This window comes from Schistocerca serialis, chromosome 12 (assembly GCF_023864345.2).
Source record: "Schistocerca serialis cubense isolate TAMUIC-IGC-003099 chromosome 12, iqSchSeri2.2, whole genome shotgun sequence".
NCBI lineage: Eukaryota > Metazoa > Arthropoda > Insecta > Orthoptera > Acrididae > Schistocerca > Schistocerca serialis.
Genome location: NC_064649.1, coordinates 19,044,449 through 19,062,081, shown reverse-complemented (window position 1 = coordinate 19,062,081; position 17,633 = coordinate 19,044,449). Strand labels below are relative to the sequence as shown.

The 17,633-nt window shown below is 41.6% G+C and overlaps 1 protein-coding gene across 1 annotated transcript in view; it reads left to right on the top strand.

Annotated features, from left to right (window-relative positions):
* Positions 1 to 17,633, top strand: part of LOC126428356 (ubiquitin carboxyl-terminal hydrolase 1) — a 77,981-nt gene that overhangs the window by 50,896 nt on the left and 9,452 nt on the right. The window contains exon 8 of the mRNA XM_050090287.1: positions 2,892 to 3,166. Coding sequence (XP_049946244.1) covers positions 2,892 to 3,166 — 275 coding nt within the window. The remainder of the gene's footprint in view (positions 1 to 2,891; positions 3,167 to 17,633) is intronic.

Below are 17,633 nucleotides of genomic sequence, written 5' to 3'. Positions count from 1 at the left end.
GGGATTGTACGATGACTTTCACGATAGTGACCACTACCCTATTGTGATAGAGCAGATCCTGAAAGGAACCTCAGAGATGGTTGTTCAAAAAGGCTAACTGGCTACCTTACAGGCAGTTACCTGTTTCCGGTGTCCGGGGCTGGATAGATCACACTGCAGCCATGATCCCCCATGCTGCTGTTGCATCCATCCCAAAGTTAACGGGAACACCTAGGAGGTGACCTGTCCGTCGGTGAAATGAGTGTCGTTCTGCAATTGAGGACAGGAATGTGGCTATGAGCAAATTTCATCAATGCGCTACCGATGAGAATCTCACAGCCTTTTGAATGGCACATGCAGAGGTGAGGAGAATAATTTGGGAGAGTAAGAAGACTCCATCATCTCTCCTAACAGTGCCGAGAGACGTAACTCGGACAATAGCTGACTCTGGTAGGTCCCTTATGGCGGATCCTAGCCTGTTCCTACTTTCAGTTGCTATTGGGAGACACAAGATAAAGATGATTTGATTTCCAGTCCACCAACATCTAGGAATACGAGCAGACTTTCTCTCTCTGGGGAACTGGATTCTGCATTGTCAGTAGCTTGTGATGTGATGCCAGGAAACAACCTGATAACGTACAACACATTGAAAAAATTCAATCCACGGTTAAGGTCCCCCTCCTCCGGTTCGTCGATGAAATTTGGATGATGGGAGACTTTCCCCAACTCGTGGAAAGAATTTATGTTAATATCAATTTTAAAACCAGTGAAGGATCGGGCAGATCCCTGTAGTTATCGTAGCATTAGCCGACAAGCTGTGTAGGAAAGACACCGGAGCGTATGGTCAGTCAGCCCCTAGTTTGAGTTCTCAAAACCAGGTCCCTACTGTCGTTCCCAGCGTGTGTTCTGCAGGTATCGCTCCACACTTGATAACCTGGCTGTGCTCAAAGCAGCAATCTGACAAGCTTTCCTACGAAAGCAACACCTTATCGTTGTTTTCTATGATTTGGTAAAGGTATGTGATACTACATGGAGGCACAATATTTTGTCACAGCCCTCAATGGTGGTACGGTCCTTTCCCTTGGTCAGATATTTTAAGTACAAGCTTGGGAATACCCTGTCTGAATGTTTTAACAAGGAGAATGGTGTCCCTCAAGAGTGTTCAAAGTGTCACAGCATTCGCTATTGCTGGCAACAGTATTACGTCCACAGTGCAACATTCTGCACTGTGTTCTGTATGTATGGAAGACTTCTCCATCTTCTGTGCATCCTCCAACCTCGCAACGGCTACTCGACAATTGCAACTGACAACCAGGTAGTTGGAGGCATGATCTTACACCAAATGTTTTTAATTCTCTTTAGAAAAGACTGTAGATTTTATTTTCTCCTGCATTCTTTTTAATTTATCTGATTCAAAACTGGGGGATACCGTCCTCACTTTTAATGAAAAAGTAGAGTATCTGGACCTTACTTTTGATGAAGCAGACATGATTGCCTCACTTTAAAGAACTGAAACTGAGATCTCTCAAGGCCTTAAACATCCTTAAATGCATCAGTCATAGGTCTTGGGAACAGACGGGGCATGTCTGCTTCAACTTTATAAGGCCTTTGTGTGAATGCAGCTTCAATATGGATGCCAGGATTATGAATCAGCAAGGGCTGCATAGCTCAAAATTGTGGCTGCAGTTCACCATGAGGGTATTAGGCTTCCTGCTGGGCCTTATTGCACGAATCCTGTTGCTAGTTTGTGTGCGGAGGCCGATCAGCCTCCACTGTGTGTCAGACGTACTCTTCTCGTTGTATGCCAAGCATATTACTGTTTTCACAGTGACCGGATTTGATGCCCTGTGACTTTTCATTAAAGGCAACATTTATGACCAATACTAATTGCCACAGAACCTAGAAGAGTTGAAGAACTGGATTCGTTCTGGCATAACATCAGTAATAGACATCTAAGTGTGGGAGGAATTACAGTATCAAAGTGATATTGTTTGTCCCGCTGGTGGAAGATATATTGGATATTTGTCATCGGAACTTGAGAGATTTGTAAATGTGTTCCAACTTTCATAATCGTATGTCATTCAGTTTAATAAATATATGTTTGAGCTACGTGTATTCTTCTTGAAATGCCCTGTAATTAAAAGTTCATCATCAAATGACCAGAACCATGGTAGTACTACATCTGGTAAAAATTATGTGATAGTCAGGTGACATTGGCAAACTGCCTCAACAATTGGTCAGTTCATCTTGTTTACTTTCCTTTATTGTTGTGTTTGGATCCTGAATACTGGATCTGAACTCCCCCTCCACCTCCCTCCTAGATCCTTTCTCCCAAGACATGATTCAACACCACATATATAGTTACCATAATCACAGCGATTGGTTTACATTAGAAAAGTTTTGCACGACATTACATGAAACCAAATTTCTGATGGCTGCAAACAGAGGTTTGCATTAATAGCCATGAACAGAGCGATCGTGATTTTAGTTCTGTCGCAGATTGTTTAGTGTCGTTTTCTCAGATACGTTTGCGCATTGCAAGGTTGTGGTTAGGTTAGGATACAAATTCAAATTCCGGGCTACGATACGTGTCATCTACTGCAGTTAAGTCATTGCTAGCTTAAAATCAGCTGTCAATAGAGCATATCGAATTTCCGTCGCACCTTGTAGCGGCCGCTTCACAAATGCTGGTAACGTGTAACACGGAGCAATGTTTGAAGTGACTCGCCATGTTTGTGTCACCTACAACAGAGTGGTAGCCAGCAGCCGATGTGATAGCACTACAGTAGCGAGTGACAGATGTCGACTATGAAGTAATTTTAATCAGATTACAGTGTACTGTCTTTAAGTGTTCTACTGGTAAAATAGAAAACTCGCACTTCTCAAGAGTAAATTGTCGTGCGGTGTTTCAGGTCGATGGTATGCGTGTCGAAGGTGAATGACTACATGCCGACTCCCCTCACACTCGGCTGCTTCTGTGAGACGTGTTGTCCGTTGGCGGAGGAAAACCGCCCCCACAGCTATCGTCTGTTCGGTGTAATAATGCACCTCGGAGCGACTATTGCCTCTGGTCACTACGTGGCGTATGTCCGGGCGGCAGACCCTTCTCCAGACTACAGGCGTTGCGACAGGCGGAGAGCGGCGTCCCTGGATGGGTGTCTCAGTAGTTCCGGCTCTGGTTCTACAGGTACGCAGTTGTATTTAGTGCGTATTCACATGTTCCTTTCAGGGCACAGTGGAGCTGTCCAGCCTGCCTAAACTCACTACCTCCGTCCATGCTGCTGCATACTACACAGTACTTTAAGTACGAAGCATGTTCAAAAAGCAAATCTACTGTGACCATAATGAGCTGGTGTTCGTTTTTTTTTAAATGGTTGGCAACACTGAGTGGTAGAGGGTGCCCCTGAGCAGAGAGAGCATTGCAGGAACATGGCAGTACATAAACTCCCATTGGTAGCCCCAAGTTTCCAGTTCTACAGCTACATCTACACGTTTACTCTGCATTGTGTGCTTGGCAGGTGGTTCATCGAACAGTGCACTGGGAAAACAAACACTTAAATCGTTCCGTAGAAGCCCTGATTAGTGTTATATTATTATGATCATCGTTTTTCCCTGTGTAGATGGGTGCCAACAAAATATTTTCACTCCCTGGGGACAAAGTTTCTGATTGAAATTTCATGAAAATATATTGCTGCAAAGAAAATTTCCTCTGCTTTAATGATTGCCATGCTAATGGCACTCTCGCCTCTATTTTGTAATAATACGAAACAAGCTGCCCTTCTTTGAACTTTTTTGATATTGTTTGTCACTGCTATTAGATGCAGGTACTGCTCAGCAGTACTCCAGGAGAAGGCATTTGGATGTCGTGTTGTAGTTATTGTTGTTGTTGTTGTATTCAGTCCAGAGACTGGTTTGATGCAGATGGAGCTCTGCATGCTACTCTATCCTGTGCAAGCTTCTTCATCTCCCAGTACCTACTGCAAACTACATCCTGTTTACTGTATTCATCTCTTGGGCTCCCTCCAAGATTTTTACCCTCTGCGCTGCCCTCCAGTACTAAATTGGTGATCCCGTGATGCCTCAGAATATGTCCTACCAACCGATCCCTTCTTCTAGTCAAGTTGTGCAACAAATGTCTCTTCTCCCAATTCTATTCAGTACCTCCTCATTAGTTATGTGCTCTACCCATCTAATCTTCAGCATCCTTCTGTAGCACCACATTTCGGAAGCTTCTATTCTCTTTTTGTCTAAATTATTTATTGCCCACATTTCACTTCCATACATGGCTACACTCCATACAAATACCTTCAAAAAAGACATCCTGACACCTAAATCTATACTTGATGTTAACAAATTTCTCTTCTTCAGAAATGCCTTCCTTACTGTTGCCGGGCTACATTTTATATCCTCTCTAGTTCGACCATCATCAGTTATTTTGCTCCCCAAATAGCAAAACTCATTTACTACTGTAAGCGTCTCATTTCCTAATCTAATTCCCTCAGTATCACCTGATTTAATTAGAGTACATTCCATTATCGTTGTTTTGCTTTTGTTGATGTTCATCTTACATTCTCCTTTCAAGACACTGTCCATTCCGTTCAGCTGCTCCCCCAGGTCCTTTGCTGTCTCTGACAGAATTACAATGTCATCGGCGAACCTCAAAGTTTTTATTTCTTCTCCATGGATTTTAATTCCTACTCCAAATTTTTATTTTGTTTCCTTTACTGCTTGCTCAATGTACAGATTGAATAACATCAGGGATTGGCTACAACCCTGTCTCACTCCCTTCCCAACCACTGCTTCCGTTTCATGCCCCTCGACTCTTATAACTGCAATCTGGTTTCTGTACAAATAGTAAATAGCCTTTCGCTCCCTGTATTTTACCCCTTCCACCTTCAGAATTTGAAAGAGAGTATTCCAGTCAACATTGTCAAAAGCTTTCTCTATGTCTACAAATGCTAGAAACATGGGTTTGCCTTTCCTTAATCTATTTTCTAAGATAAGTCGTAGGGTCAGTATTGCCTCACGTGTTCCAACATTTCTACAGAATCCAAACTGATCTTCCCTGGTGTTGCCTTCTACCAGTTTTTCCATTCGTCTGTAAAGGACTCGTGTCAGTATTTGACAGCCGTGGCTTATTAAACTGATAGTTTGGTAATTTTCACATCTGTCAACCCCTGCTTTCTTTGGGATTGGAATTATTATGTTCTTCTTGAAGTCTGAGGGTATTTCGCCTGCCTCATACATCTTGCTCACCAGATGGTAGAGTTTTGTCAGGGCTGACTCTCCCAAGGCTATCAGTAGTTCTAATGGAATGTTGTCTACTCCATGCGCCTTGTTTCGACTTAGATCTTTCAGTGCTCTGTCAAACTCTTCATGCAGTATCACATCTCCCATTTCATCTTCATCTACTTTCTCTTTCATTTCCATAATATTGTCTTCAAGAACATCGCCCTTGTATAGACCCTCTATATACCCCTTCCACTTTTCTGCTTTCCCTTCTTTGCTTAGAACTGGGTTTCCATTAGAGCTCTTGATATTCATGCAAGTGGTTCTCTTTTCTCCATAGGTATCTTTAATTTTTCTGCAGGCAGTATCTATCTTAGCCCTAGTGGTATACATCTCTACATACTTAAATTTATCCTCTAACCAACCCTGCTTAGCCATTTTGCACTTCCTGTTGATCTCATTTTTGAGACGTTTGTATTCCCTTTTGCCTGCTTCATTTGATGCGTTTTTATATTTTCTCATTTCATCAATTAAATGCAGTATCCCTTCTGTTACCCAAGGATTTCTATTAGCCCTCATCTTTTTACCTACTTGATCCTATGCTGCCTTCACTATTTCATCTCTCAAGGCTACCCATTTCCCTTCTACTGTATTTATTTCCCCCATTCTTGTCAATCATTCCCTAATGCTCTCCCTGAAACTCTCTACCACCTCTGGTTCTATCAGTTTATCCAGGTCCCATCTCCTTAAATTCCCACCTTTTTGCAGTTTCTTTAGTTTTACTCTACAGTTCATAACCAATAGATTGTGGTCAGAGTCCACATCTGGCTCTGGAAATGTCTTACAATTTAAAACCTGGTTCCAAAATCTCTGTCTTACCATTATATAATCTATCTGAAACCTGTCAGTATCTCCAGGATTCTTCCATGTATACAACCTCCTTTTATGATTCTTGAACCAAGTGTTAGCTATGATTAAGTTATGCTCTGTGCAAAATTCTACCAGGCAGCTTCCTCTTTCATTCCTTACCCCCCTTTCATATTCACCTACTACATTGACTTCTCTTCCTTTTCCTATTATCGAATTCCAGTCACCCATGATTATTAAATTTTCATCTCTTTTCACTATCTGAATAATTTCTTTTATCTCATCATACATTTCATCAGTCTCTTTGTCATCCGCAGAGCTAGTCAGCTAGGCATGGGCTTTGTATCTATCATGGCCACAATAGTGCATTCACTATGCTGTTTGTAGTAGTTTACGCGCATTCCTATTTTTTATTCATTATTAAACGTACTCCTGCATTACCCATATTTGATTTTGTATTTATAACCCTGTATTCACCTGACCAGAAGTTTTGTTCCTCCTGCCACCAAAGTTCACTATTTCCCACTATATCTAACTTTAACCTACCCATTTCCCTTTTTCAATTTTCTAACCTACCTGCCCGATTAAGGGATCTGACATTCCACGCTCCGACCTGGAGAACGCCAGTTTTCTTTCTCCTGATAACAACGTCGTCCTGAGTAGTCCCCAAATGGAGATGCGAATGGGGGACTATTTTACCTCTGGAATATTTTACCCAAGAGGACAAATCGTCATTTAACCGTACAATAAAGATGCATGCCCTCGGGAAAAATTATAGCTGTAGTTTCCACTTGTTTTCAGCCGTTTGCAGTACCAGCACAGCAAGGCCATTTTGGTTAGTGTTAAAAGGCCAGATCAGTCAATCATCCAGACTGTTGCTCCTGCAGTAACCATACGTTTGTCTGGCCTCTTAACAGAGGCACGCAAGCCTCCCCACCAACGGCAAGGTCCATGGTTCATGGGGGTGTAGTGTAAGCAGTCTCTTTATTAGATGTTTGCCTTTTCTAAGTGTTCTGCCAGTAAACAAGTCTTTTGTTTGTTTCCCCAACAAAATTATCTTTGTGATTGTTCCAATCTGAGTTGTTTGTAATTGTAATCCCGAAGTATTAGTTGAGTTACCAGCATTTAGATTTTTGTGATTGATTGTGTAACCAAAAGTTTATGGATTCCTTTTAGTGTTCATGTGGATGACTTCACACTTTTCGTTACTTAGTCAATTGCCAATTTTTGTGCCTTACAGATCTCATGTCTGCGTTGTTTTGCAATTTGTTTTGGTCATCTGATGACTTTATATGGTGGTAAATAACAGCATTGTTTACAAACAGTCTAAGGGGGCTGTTCAGATTGTCTCCTAAGTCACTTCTGTAGATCAGAAATGGCTGAGAGCCTTAACACATCCTTAAGTTCATTGGATATCACTTCTGTTATACTCTTTCCGTCAGTTATTATGATCTGTGACCTTTCTGACTGCAAATCTTGAATCCAGTCGCACAACTGGGACAATACTCCATAGACTCCAGCTTGATTGGAAGTCATTTGTGAGGAAAGGCATCGAAAGCCGTGTGGAAATCAAAAAATAGGAAATCAATTTGACATCCCCTGTTTATAGCACTCATAAATTAATGAGAATAAAGAGCTAGTAGAGTTTCACAAGAATGATATTTTCAGAATCCATGTTGGATGTTAGTCAAATTGTTCTCTTTGAGATAATCCATAATGTTTGAAGGAATGCTGTACAGCTTCCAAAATCCTACTGCAAATTGATGTTAGTGATATGGGTCTGTAATTTGGTGGATTGCTCCTCTTTCCTTTCTTCAGTATTGGTGTGACTTAGACAACTTTCCACTGAATGGATCTTTAAATGAGTGAGCAATTTTGATGGCTAAATATGTGGCTGTTCTATTGGTATACTCAGTTGCTGAAAGATGTCTGTAAGAAGTTTGACCAAGTGCAAGCCACAAACTGTGATCTGCTTCCTACTTGCAGAAGAAATGACACACGAGTGTTTCAGTGGTGTAGGGAGTTTAATGGAGGCAGAACAAATGTTCATGAGAGGAACAGAGGTGTGGAACACTTCCCAGGTAACTTGAGTTGGTGCAAAGAAAAGTTGGAAAACGGCTTGTGTAGACCAGCAGCTGCCAGTGGATGAAATTTCTGTGATATTTCCACAACTCTGTAGAACTGTTGCAGGAGACATGCACAGAATGGCTTGGATATTGGAAACTGTGCAAGATGGCCCCCAGAACAGTGGATAGAGCACCACAACAAAAATTGGGTCAGTAGTGCTTGCAAGTGTCTCGAGCGACTTGAATTGCAAGGTGTGGTTTTTCTGAGCTCCACTGTGACTTTGAAATGAAACGTGGGATGCTGGTTACACACCAGAGACAAAAAGATGGTTATCACAATGCCATTACACTAATTCCACTTCAACCAAAAACATGCAAACCCACAATGTGAGGCAACAAAAATCATGGCCTAAGTGTTTCATGACTGAAAAGGCATCAGTGTGCTAGAATTCCTGCCTCCTGGGGAGACCATCAGTGCATTAAGATGTAGAGACCATAAAAAAATTCAAAAGTAGCATTCAGATCAAAAGAGGGGAATGCTGACAAGAGGATTCTGCTATGTTGTATGCCAACACCTATCCTTACAAAGGGAGCCACTGAGGTACTCTTGAACTCATTTTGTTGGGATGTTTCGAACCACCCTCCTTACTGCCGTGACTTCGCACCCTCAGATTATTATCTTTGTGCCTCCCTGAAGGTGCATAAGAGTGGAATTAAATTTTCAACTGGTAATCTGGTGGAGAAAGAGGTTGTGAAGTGGGTGAAGGAGCTGACAGGAGAGTTTCTAGAGGAGGGCATAAAGAAGCTTGTGCCACAGCTCACTACCTACATTGAATAGAATGGTGATTATATGAAAAAAGTCAGCAAGTGTGTCAACAAATATCCTGTAATTCTTTATCAGATATACTTCCTCAAAAAAATGTAGTGTGATTGAGTAGTTCTACAGAAGCAATGATTCTGTAATCAGAGTTAAACGTCTTTCACACAAAAAATTTGTCGGACACAGAGGTGCAGTCCCAGATCAAAGCACTATACTCTAGTGGGCTGCAGCATTTAGAAGTACTGGATCTGTTACGAAACAGAAACCACCTGGTCTTCCCCGTTCAGTTTGAACTCTAGAAAACAGTGACAACGGGACTTCTTGCTAGTCCAAAATGATCGGCTAGGTGACAGGCTGTGTACCGAGTATGTCACATTGTTTGTTTCATCACATCTTACATAATCTTGAATTTCACCCTTACAAAATAATGATCATCCGACAACTTAGTGAAATGGATTTTGTGCTGTACAGAGAATGTTGTGGCATAATGGGTGCTGTTTTATGGAATATGCAGATGTGCCAATATTCAAGAATGGCAAAGCCCACTTTCCTCTGTGTGGTTATGTTAATGTACAGAACTGTTGGTGCTGGGTGTTAGGGAACCCACATAATGTGCACAAAAAATCTCACCACAGCTTAAAAGTAAGATTGTGGTGCGGTATCCCCAATATACGTATTGTTGGATCTTACTTCTTTTTTTGGGGGGGGGGGGGGGGGGGGGGGGGGAGACCAAAGTTACTGTGATAGCATGCTACCCTGAAATGTTAAATAACTTCTTGTCCAAAACTTGAAAGGTGTCGGGTGAACGTGTGAAAATGTGGCTCCAACAGGGTGGTACCATAACTCACATGAATGAGATTTTCACTCTGCAGTGGAGTGTGCGCTGATATGAAACTTCCTGGCAGATTAAAACTGTGTGCCGGACCGAGTTGGTAGAGCACTTGCCCGCGAAAGGCAAAGGTCCCGAGTTCGGGTCTCGGTCCGGCACACAGTTGTAATCTGCCAGGAAGTTTCATAACTCACATGGTCAGAGTATCATTGAAAGTGGTTTGACAAATCTTCCCAGGACATGTTATTTCACAATGTGGTGATGTTACTTGGCACCACACCCACACTGTGGACCTGTGACCTCACAATTTCCGTTTGTCAGGAAATTGAAGCTGGTGCTGAATGAAATTTGGAGAGAGAGCTGTGCGTAACTTTCAGGAGAGGATCCAAACTTGTGTTCGGCAAGAAGAAATTCATCTCAAAGACATTATTTTCTGCACCTATTTAAGGTATATAGATTTCAGAAATGCAGTGAAAGTACTGTTACTGAATGCAAGATTTTGTAATAAAACCAGGTTTCAGCTCTTCATCGGAAAAATGTGCATCTCGTCTGCTCTAGCGTCTACTGTATCTGTGTGTGAAAATTCTGTCGATGATACACAAATGCTGCCAATAGAAAGTGAAGCATACACTCTGGTGTGTACTGATGTGCAGTAAGGACATCTGCAATGCACTGACAAAGTGGTATTGAGAACAAAGGAGGTAGATGGTGGCAGCTTGGTGCAAGGAACATATGAGTGTTCAAATTTACAACAGGGCTAATAAACCCGAAGACAGCTATCGAGTATTTAAGGACTGACCTGTGTGCACTATCAAATGAGCACAGAATGTAGGGGTAAAGAGCCCCTAAAAACACAAGTCTTACTGGTTTGTCTTACAGGCTCATTAACTGGAAATACTGGGAATCCCTACCATTTGTCTGTCAATACCCTCCCTCAGCAAAGAGTCCAGGAGTAATAATAGATGAAAATCTACATTGGACTCAGCACCCAACTGCCATGTACAAGGAGGCATCAGCACCACTTCATGCACTATAAAAATATAAAAAGCCCTTTATCTCCTGACCTGAAAAAAAATCGTGTGCAAAAACTTACACCTCCAGTTATTGATTACAGTGATGTTAGGCTGAAAGTCCTTTCTGAGGGATGTTCACAATGCCTGGAACTGGTTATGAATGCCTGTCTTTGTTATATCTGATTTTCAGCTCTTTGCTTGTATGTCACCACCATATGCATAGCTATCCGCAGACAAGCACAGAGATTTCCATACCCTCTGTCTCCTCTACTGTCGTACTAACAAACATTGTCTCTTATACCTCTCCTCGATGTTAATGCTCTTGTCTGAACAACATGGCAGAAACACCATCTGAGCGCAATCCTTTCTGTACCGCACCATTTCTCAGCCACTTTCTCAAAGTCCCTTTCAGTAACAGGAACCCAATTCTGGAATAACCTCCCCCCCCCCCTCCCCAATGATTGCTTACCTATTTCTTCATCCATGATAATGGTTTCCTTCTGTTGTCCATGGCATATAATGTGGTGGTGGCAGAGGACACAGTGCTAATTTTTTTTAGCTCTAAACGATCCCTTGATAGTTTGCTTTCTGTGTGTGCAGTGCTGAGAGAGAGAGAGAGAGAGAGAGAGAGAGAGAATGTATTAATATATTAATGCATTGGTTATACTGAAGTGACAAAATTAATGGCATGGTGATATGCATGTATACAGAGCTGTAAAATGGCACTGCATTAACGGACTGTCATTTATACTCGCATGATTCATGTGAAAAGGTTGTTGACGTGATTATGGTCATATAGCAGGAATTAAAACTCTGAACATGGAATGACAGTTACAGCTAGATGCATGGAACATTCCATTTCAGAAATCATTAAGGAATTCAATATTCAGAGATCCACAATGTTGGGAGTGTGCCGAAAACAACAAATTTCATGAATTACCTCTTATCATGGACAGTGTAGGGGCTAATGGCTTCCGCTTAATGATAGATAGCAACGACGTTCGTGTATCGAGCTACCGGACAAGCGAGACTATGTGAAATAACCCCAGAAATCATTGTTGGACATACGAGGAATGTATCAGTAAGGCAATGTGGCAAAATTTGGTGTTACTGGGCCACGACAGCAGACGACAGACGCTAGTGCTCTTGCTAACAGCACGGCATTGCCTGCAGTGTCTCTTCTGGCCTCGTGACCCTACCTTTAGGACCTCAGATGACTGGAAAACCATAGCCAGGTCAGACTAGTCCAGATTTCAGTTGGTAAAAACTGATGGTAGTGTTAAAGTGTGGCACGGACCCAAAAAGCCCTGGACCCCATTGTCAACAAGGCACTGTGCAAGCTGGTGGTGGTTGTATAATGGTGTGCTGCGTCTTCTGGTCGAACTGAACTAATCGTTGACTAGAAATGGTCATGTTCGGCTAGTTGGAGACCATTTGCAGCCCTCTTGGATTTAGTTTCCAATCAATGATGGAATTTTTATGGATGATAATGTGCCATGTCACTGGGCCACAGTTGTTCGTAATTGGTTTGAAGAACATTCTGGACAGTTCGATATAATGCTTTGGTGAGGCAGATAACCTTATGTGAATCTCATCAATCAGTTATGGGACATAATCGAGCGGTCTGTTTTGGCACAACATTCTGCACCGGTAACACTTTCGCGACTACATGTTGCTATAGAGGCATCATGGCTCAGTATTTCTAAAAGGGCTTCTGACAGTTTGCTGAGTCCATACCGTGTTGAGTTTCTGCACTACAAAAGGCACAGACACAATATTAGGAGATATCCCATAACTTACGTTGCCTCAGCGTAGATGAGAAGATACTGGTATCCTGCAAGGCCTCTTCATTTATTTTAGGTAGGTGTAATTGTGGTCTCCACTCCAAAAACAGGTGTGATGCACTAGTCCATCTGTTGAAGCTTCTTAATCTCTGCATAATTACGGCACCCTAAATCCATTTAACTTTTGTGCTGTAGTCAAGACTGAAACTTTTGAACTACCAACACTTCTCTCAATTACAAAATTATTTCTCAATGCCTCGGGATGTTTGCTGTCAAATGAGCCATTCTTTTAGTCAAGTTGTACCATACATTTTTCTGCCTAGTTACATTCAATCGTAAATGGATAGGAGGAAGTGGTGGGAGAGAATGGTTTAAATTTAATGCAAAGAAGTCTGGAGTGATGGTGACAACATGGAATAAGAGCAGGTGGGGGGCAGCGGTGGCGGCGTGAGTCCTGCTTGGGTAGCTCAGACGGTAGAGCACTTGCCCGCAAAAGGCAAAGGTCCCAAGTTAGTGTCGGTCCGGCACACAGTTATAATCTGCCAGGAAGTTTCATTATCAGTGCACACTCCGCTGCAGAGTGAAAATTTCATTCTGGATTCATGATATTTGCTAGTTCTCGAGGTCTCTGATATGGATTGTTTGGTTTAAAACATTTAAACAATCTACATCATACCTCGAACGTCTTCCTGAACATGGAGAGTCACTAATGTCAAAACAATCCTCCTTAAAACAAGAAAACTATTTTCTTGCCGTGCTTCATGTAATGGTGTTATTTCCGTACAGGGTGCAAATGTTTCTGGTTACATCTGCTGTTGTCACCCCTCTATTGAACCCAAACAGAAGAATGTCAGAAATGTTCAGTTTTCTCCACTTGGCACTTGAGCTTCTAGCATCCACAGCTCCGCTCACCGTCTCCAAATGACAATATGTAAACTAAAATGTCAACAGTGAACTACAAATAAAAAATAATCAATAAATAAACCCATAGAAAGCAGAACACCAACATGCAAAACAAAAACACTACGAACTTGTGCATTAACCTAATGTAAAACACCTTTAAACATGTGATTACAAAAGAGGTAATGTGTTAATTATTTGCTTTAAGCATGTAAGTGAGAAAAAGTTCAGGAAAGGCTCGAAATTGTGCCTAGGTCTGTTAAATCACTTAGTGCTCTCGTGAAACATTGGTTGAATATAAATTGGATAATTTGCACTGCATTTTAAGCAAAAGCCAGTTTATCATGAATCTCAATGTTTGACATTGTGTCCGGGAAATAATGTCCTTCAGTGATATAATTTTGCAGCTACATTCAGGAAGACGTGCAGACACTGTCTGCGAAATGTGTTACCAGTGTAGTCAGTAATTAGTAGTAAAAAAGTAATAAAGTAAAATGTCATGCATGATGCTGCTGGTTTACTGTGCGAACAGTGGTAATTACTAAGTGATAAACTTTTTTCCTTGCATCATTTTGTGGGGAGTGTCAGCGACAGAGTGTCAAAGGTTTGAAATTGTGAAGAGTTTGTTGTAAGTCCCTAAGTGCTCTCATTGACAAATACTGAATAAATAATATCCAGGCATTTGCATGTCGTCAATTACATTGTCTTGAGAGACTGTAGTACTTTTATTATTGTGTTGAACTTCTCACATGAGATTATACCTGTTAGAGTAGATTATGACAGTGTTACCAATTTTTAAACTTAGTCAATAGCTAAACGAAATAAATCAGATTTTTGTTGCATCTGGAAGCCATTCCTTAGGCATCCTTCAAACAGGTCATGCTACTGTGCCTCCATGTTCTGGGATAGTCATTTGGATGTCTGCTGTAGGAAGAGGTTTCCCAAGGGATTAGGGTTCATAACAAACTTCAGACCATGCATAAACATCCACATTTGTGGCCACTTCCGTGAAATGCTTCTTCAAGCACATGCAATAGTTGTTTAACAAAATTCGAAAAATGCTGAGGAAGCAAAGGCTGTTTGTTGCACTCTCTTTGATTCAAAAGAGAGCAGGCAAATCACAGGCAAAAGCTAATAGAAATTTGTACATCTATGAAAAGATCGATACAAATACTGCCGTTATACCTTAGCAGTAGAGCTTACCGAAAACCCGAGAAAATTCTGATGCTACATAAAATCATTAAGTGGGTCTAAGGCTTCTATCCATTCACTCAGTGATCAGTCTGATGTGGCAGTTGAAGGTAGCAAAATGAAAGCCAAAGATTTTAAATTTTATATTTAGGAAATGGTTCACACAGGAGAATTTTACAAACATACCATCGTTTGACCACTGCACAGACTTGTGTATGGAGGACAAAGTAATAAGCGTTGTTGGTGTACAGAACCACCTGAGAGAGTTTAAGGCAGATAAGTCATGGTATCTTGGTGGAATCCCAGCTCGGTTCTAAAAAGAGCACTCCACAGCATTCACCTCATACTTGCCTTGCATTTATCGCGAATCTCTCACTCGTTGCAAAGTCCCAAGTGACTGGGAAAAAGTGCAGGTGATTCCTGTGTATAAGAAGGATAAAAGAACAGGATAGGAATATTATAAATATCTTTAAAATCAGTTTGCTGCAGAATCATTGTACATATTCTCATATAAAAAAATAAGAACCGTTGTTGAAAGACAATAGGATTCCAGATTCGTAGATTTCCGTAAAGCTTTTGACATGGCGCCACACTGCCAACTGTTACCAAAGATACGGAATACATTCCCAGGTGCACGAGTGACTCAAAGACTTCTTAAGGAACAAATCCAGTATGTTGTCCTCGACGGCAAGTCTTAATCAGACAAGGGTATTGACAGGAGTTCCCCAGGGAACTGTGATAGGACTGCTGCTGCTGTTGTCTGTATATGTAAATGATCTAGCTGACATGGTAAGCACTGGTCTGCGGCTGTTTGCTAATGTTCTTTGTTGTACGTGAAGGTGTCATCGTTGAGTGACTTCAGGAGGTTACAACATAATCTAGACTAATTTTCTAGTTGGTGTGATGAACAGCAACTAGCTCTAAATACAGAAAAATGAGAGTTGATGCAGATGAGTAGCAAAACAAATTCATAGAGTTTGAGTATAGTATTAGTATAGTGCTGCTTGATAGTCATGTCGATTAAATATATAGGTGTAACATTGCAAAGGAATATCAAATGGAATGAGCATGTAACGATCTTAGGGAAGACAAATAGACCTCAATTTATTGGAAGAATTTTAGGAAAGTGTGGTTCATGTCTAAAGGACACTAATGAGTACTGTTAGTGTGTATTAAAGGAAGACACTGAATCGATTCAGGTGTGGGCCAGTTGCTTTGTTACCAGTCTTCTATGTTACCCTTTCTTGCAGCGGTGTACCATAGGTCTCTAGAAGAGTGTAGCATTCCAAAGGATTGGAAAAGCGCACAGGTCATCCCCGTTTTCAAGAAGGGACGTCGAACATATGTGCAGAACTATAGACCTATATCTCTAACGTCGATCAGTTGTAGAACTTTGGAACACATCTTATGTTAGAGTATAATGACTTTTCTGGAGACTAGAAATCTACTCTGTAGGAATCAGCATGGGTTTTGAAAAAGATGATGGCGTGAAACCCAGACCGCGCTATTCGTCCACGAGACTCAGAGGGCTGTAGACACGGGTTCCTAGGTAGATGCCGTGTTTCTTGACTTCCGCAAGGTGTTAGATACAGTTCCCCACAGTCGTTTAATGAACAAAGTAAGAGCATATGGACTATCAGACCAATTGTTTGATTGAAGAGTTTCTAGATAACAGAACACAGCATGTCATTGTCAATGGAGAGAAGTCTTCCGAAGTAAGAGTGACTTCAGGTGTGCGGCAGGGGAGTGTCGTAGGACTGTTGCAGTTCACAATTACATAAATGACCTTGTGGGTAACATCGGAAGTTCATTGAGGCTTTTTGTGGATGATTCTGTGGTATATCGAGAGGTTGTGACAATGGAAAATTGTACTGAAATGCAGGAGGATCTGCACCGAATTGACGCATGGTGCAGGGAATGGCAATTGAATCTCAATGTAGACACGTGTAATGTGCTGCGAATACATAGAAAGAAAGATCCTTTATCATTCAGCTACAATATAGCAGGTCAGCAGCTGGAAGCAGTTAATTCCATAAATTATGTGGGAGTACGCATTAGGAGTGATTCAAAATGGAATGATCATATAAAATTGATCGTCGGTAAAGCAGATGCCAGACTGAGATTCATTGGAAGAATCCTAAGGAAAAGCAATCCGAAAACAAAGGAAGTAGGTTACAGTACGCTTGTTTGCCCACTGCTTGAATACTGCTCAGCAGTGTGGAATCTGTACCAGATAGGGTTGATAGAAGAGATAGAGAAGATCCACCGGAGAGCAGCGCACTTTGTTACAGGATCATTTACTAATCACGAAAGCATTACGGAGATGATAGATAAACTCCAGTGGAAGACTTTGCCGGAGAGACGCTCAGTAGCTTGGTACAGGCTTATGTTGAAGTTTCGACAACATACCTTCACTTAGGAGTCAAGCAGTATATTGCTCGCTCCTACGTATATCTTGCGAAGAGACCATGAGGCAAAAACAAGAGATTAGAGCCCACACAGAGGCATACCGACAACCTTTCTTTCCATGAACAATACGAGACTGGAATAGAAGGGAGAACCGATATAGGTACTCAAGGTATCCTCCACCACACCCCGTCAAGTGGCTTGTGGAGTATGGACGTAGATGTAGGTTCGAACATTACGCAGTTATTACAGAGATGCTTCTGGTTGTTGTTTTTTAGGAACACTGTTGACAAAATTTAGAGAACAGGCAGAGTGATTCTATTGCCACCAATAACCATGAAGATAAGATTAGAGAAATTAGGATTCGTATGGAGGCAGTCAGTTTTCCCTCACTCTGTTTGTGAGTGGAACAGGAAAAGCAGTGACTAATAGTGGTACAGGGAACCCTCTGCCATGCACCTGTGTAGCCTATGGGTCCACTCAACACTGTGTTGCCTGGACTACCATTGGTTAGTGTAGCAGTGTTTGATGCAAAAGATGTTGCTACTA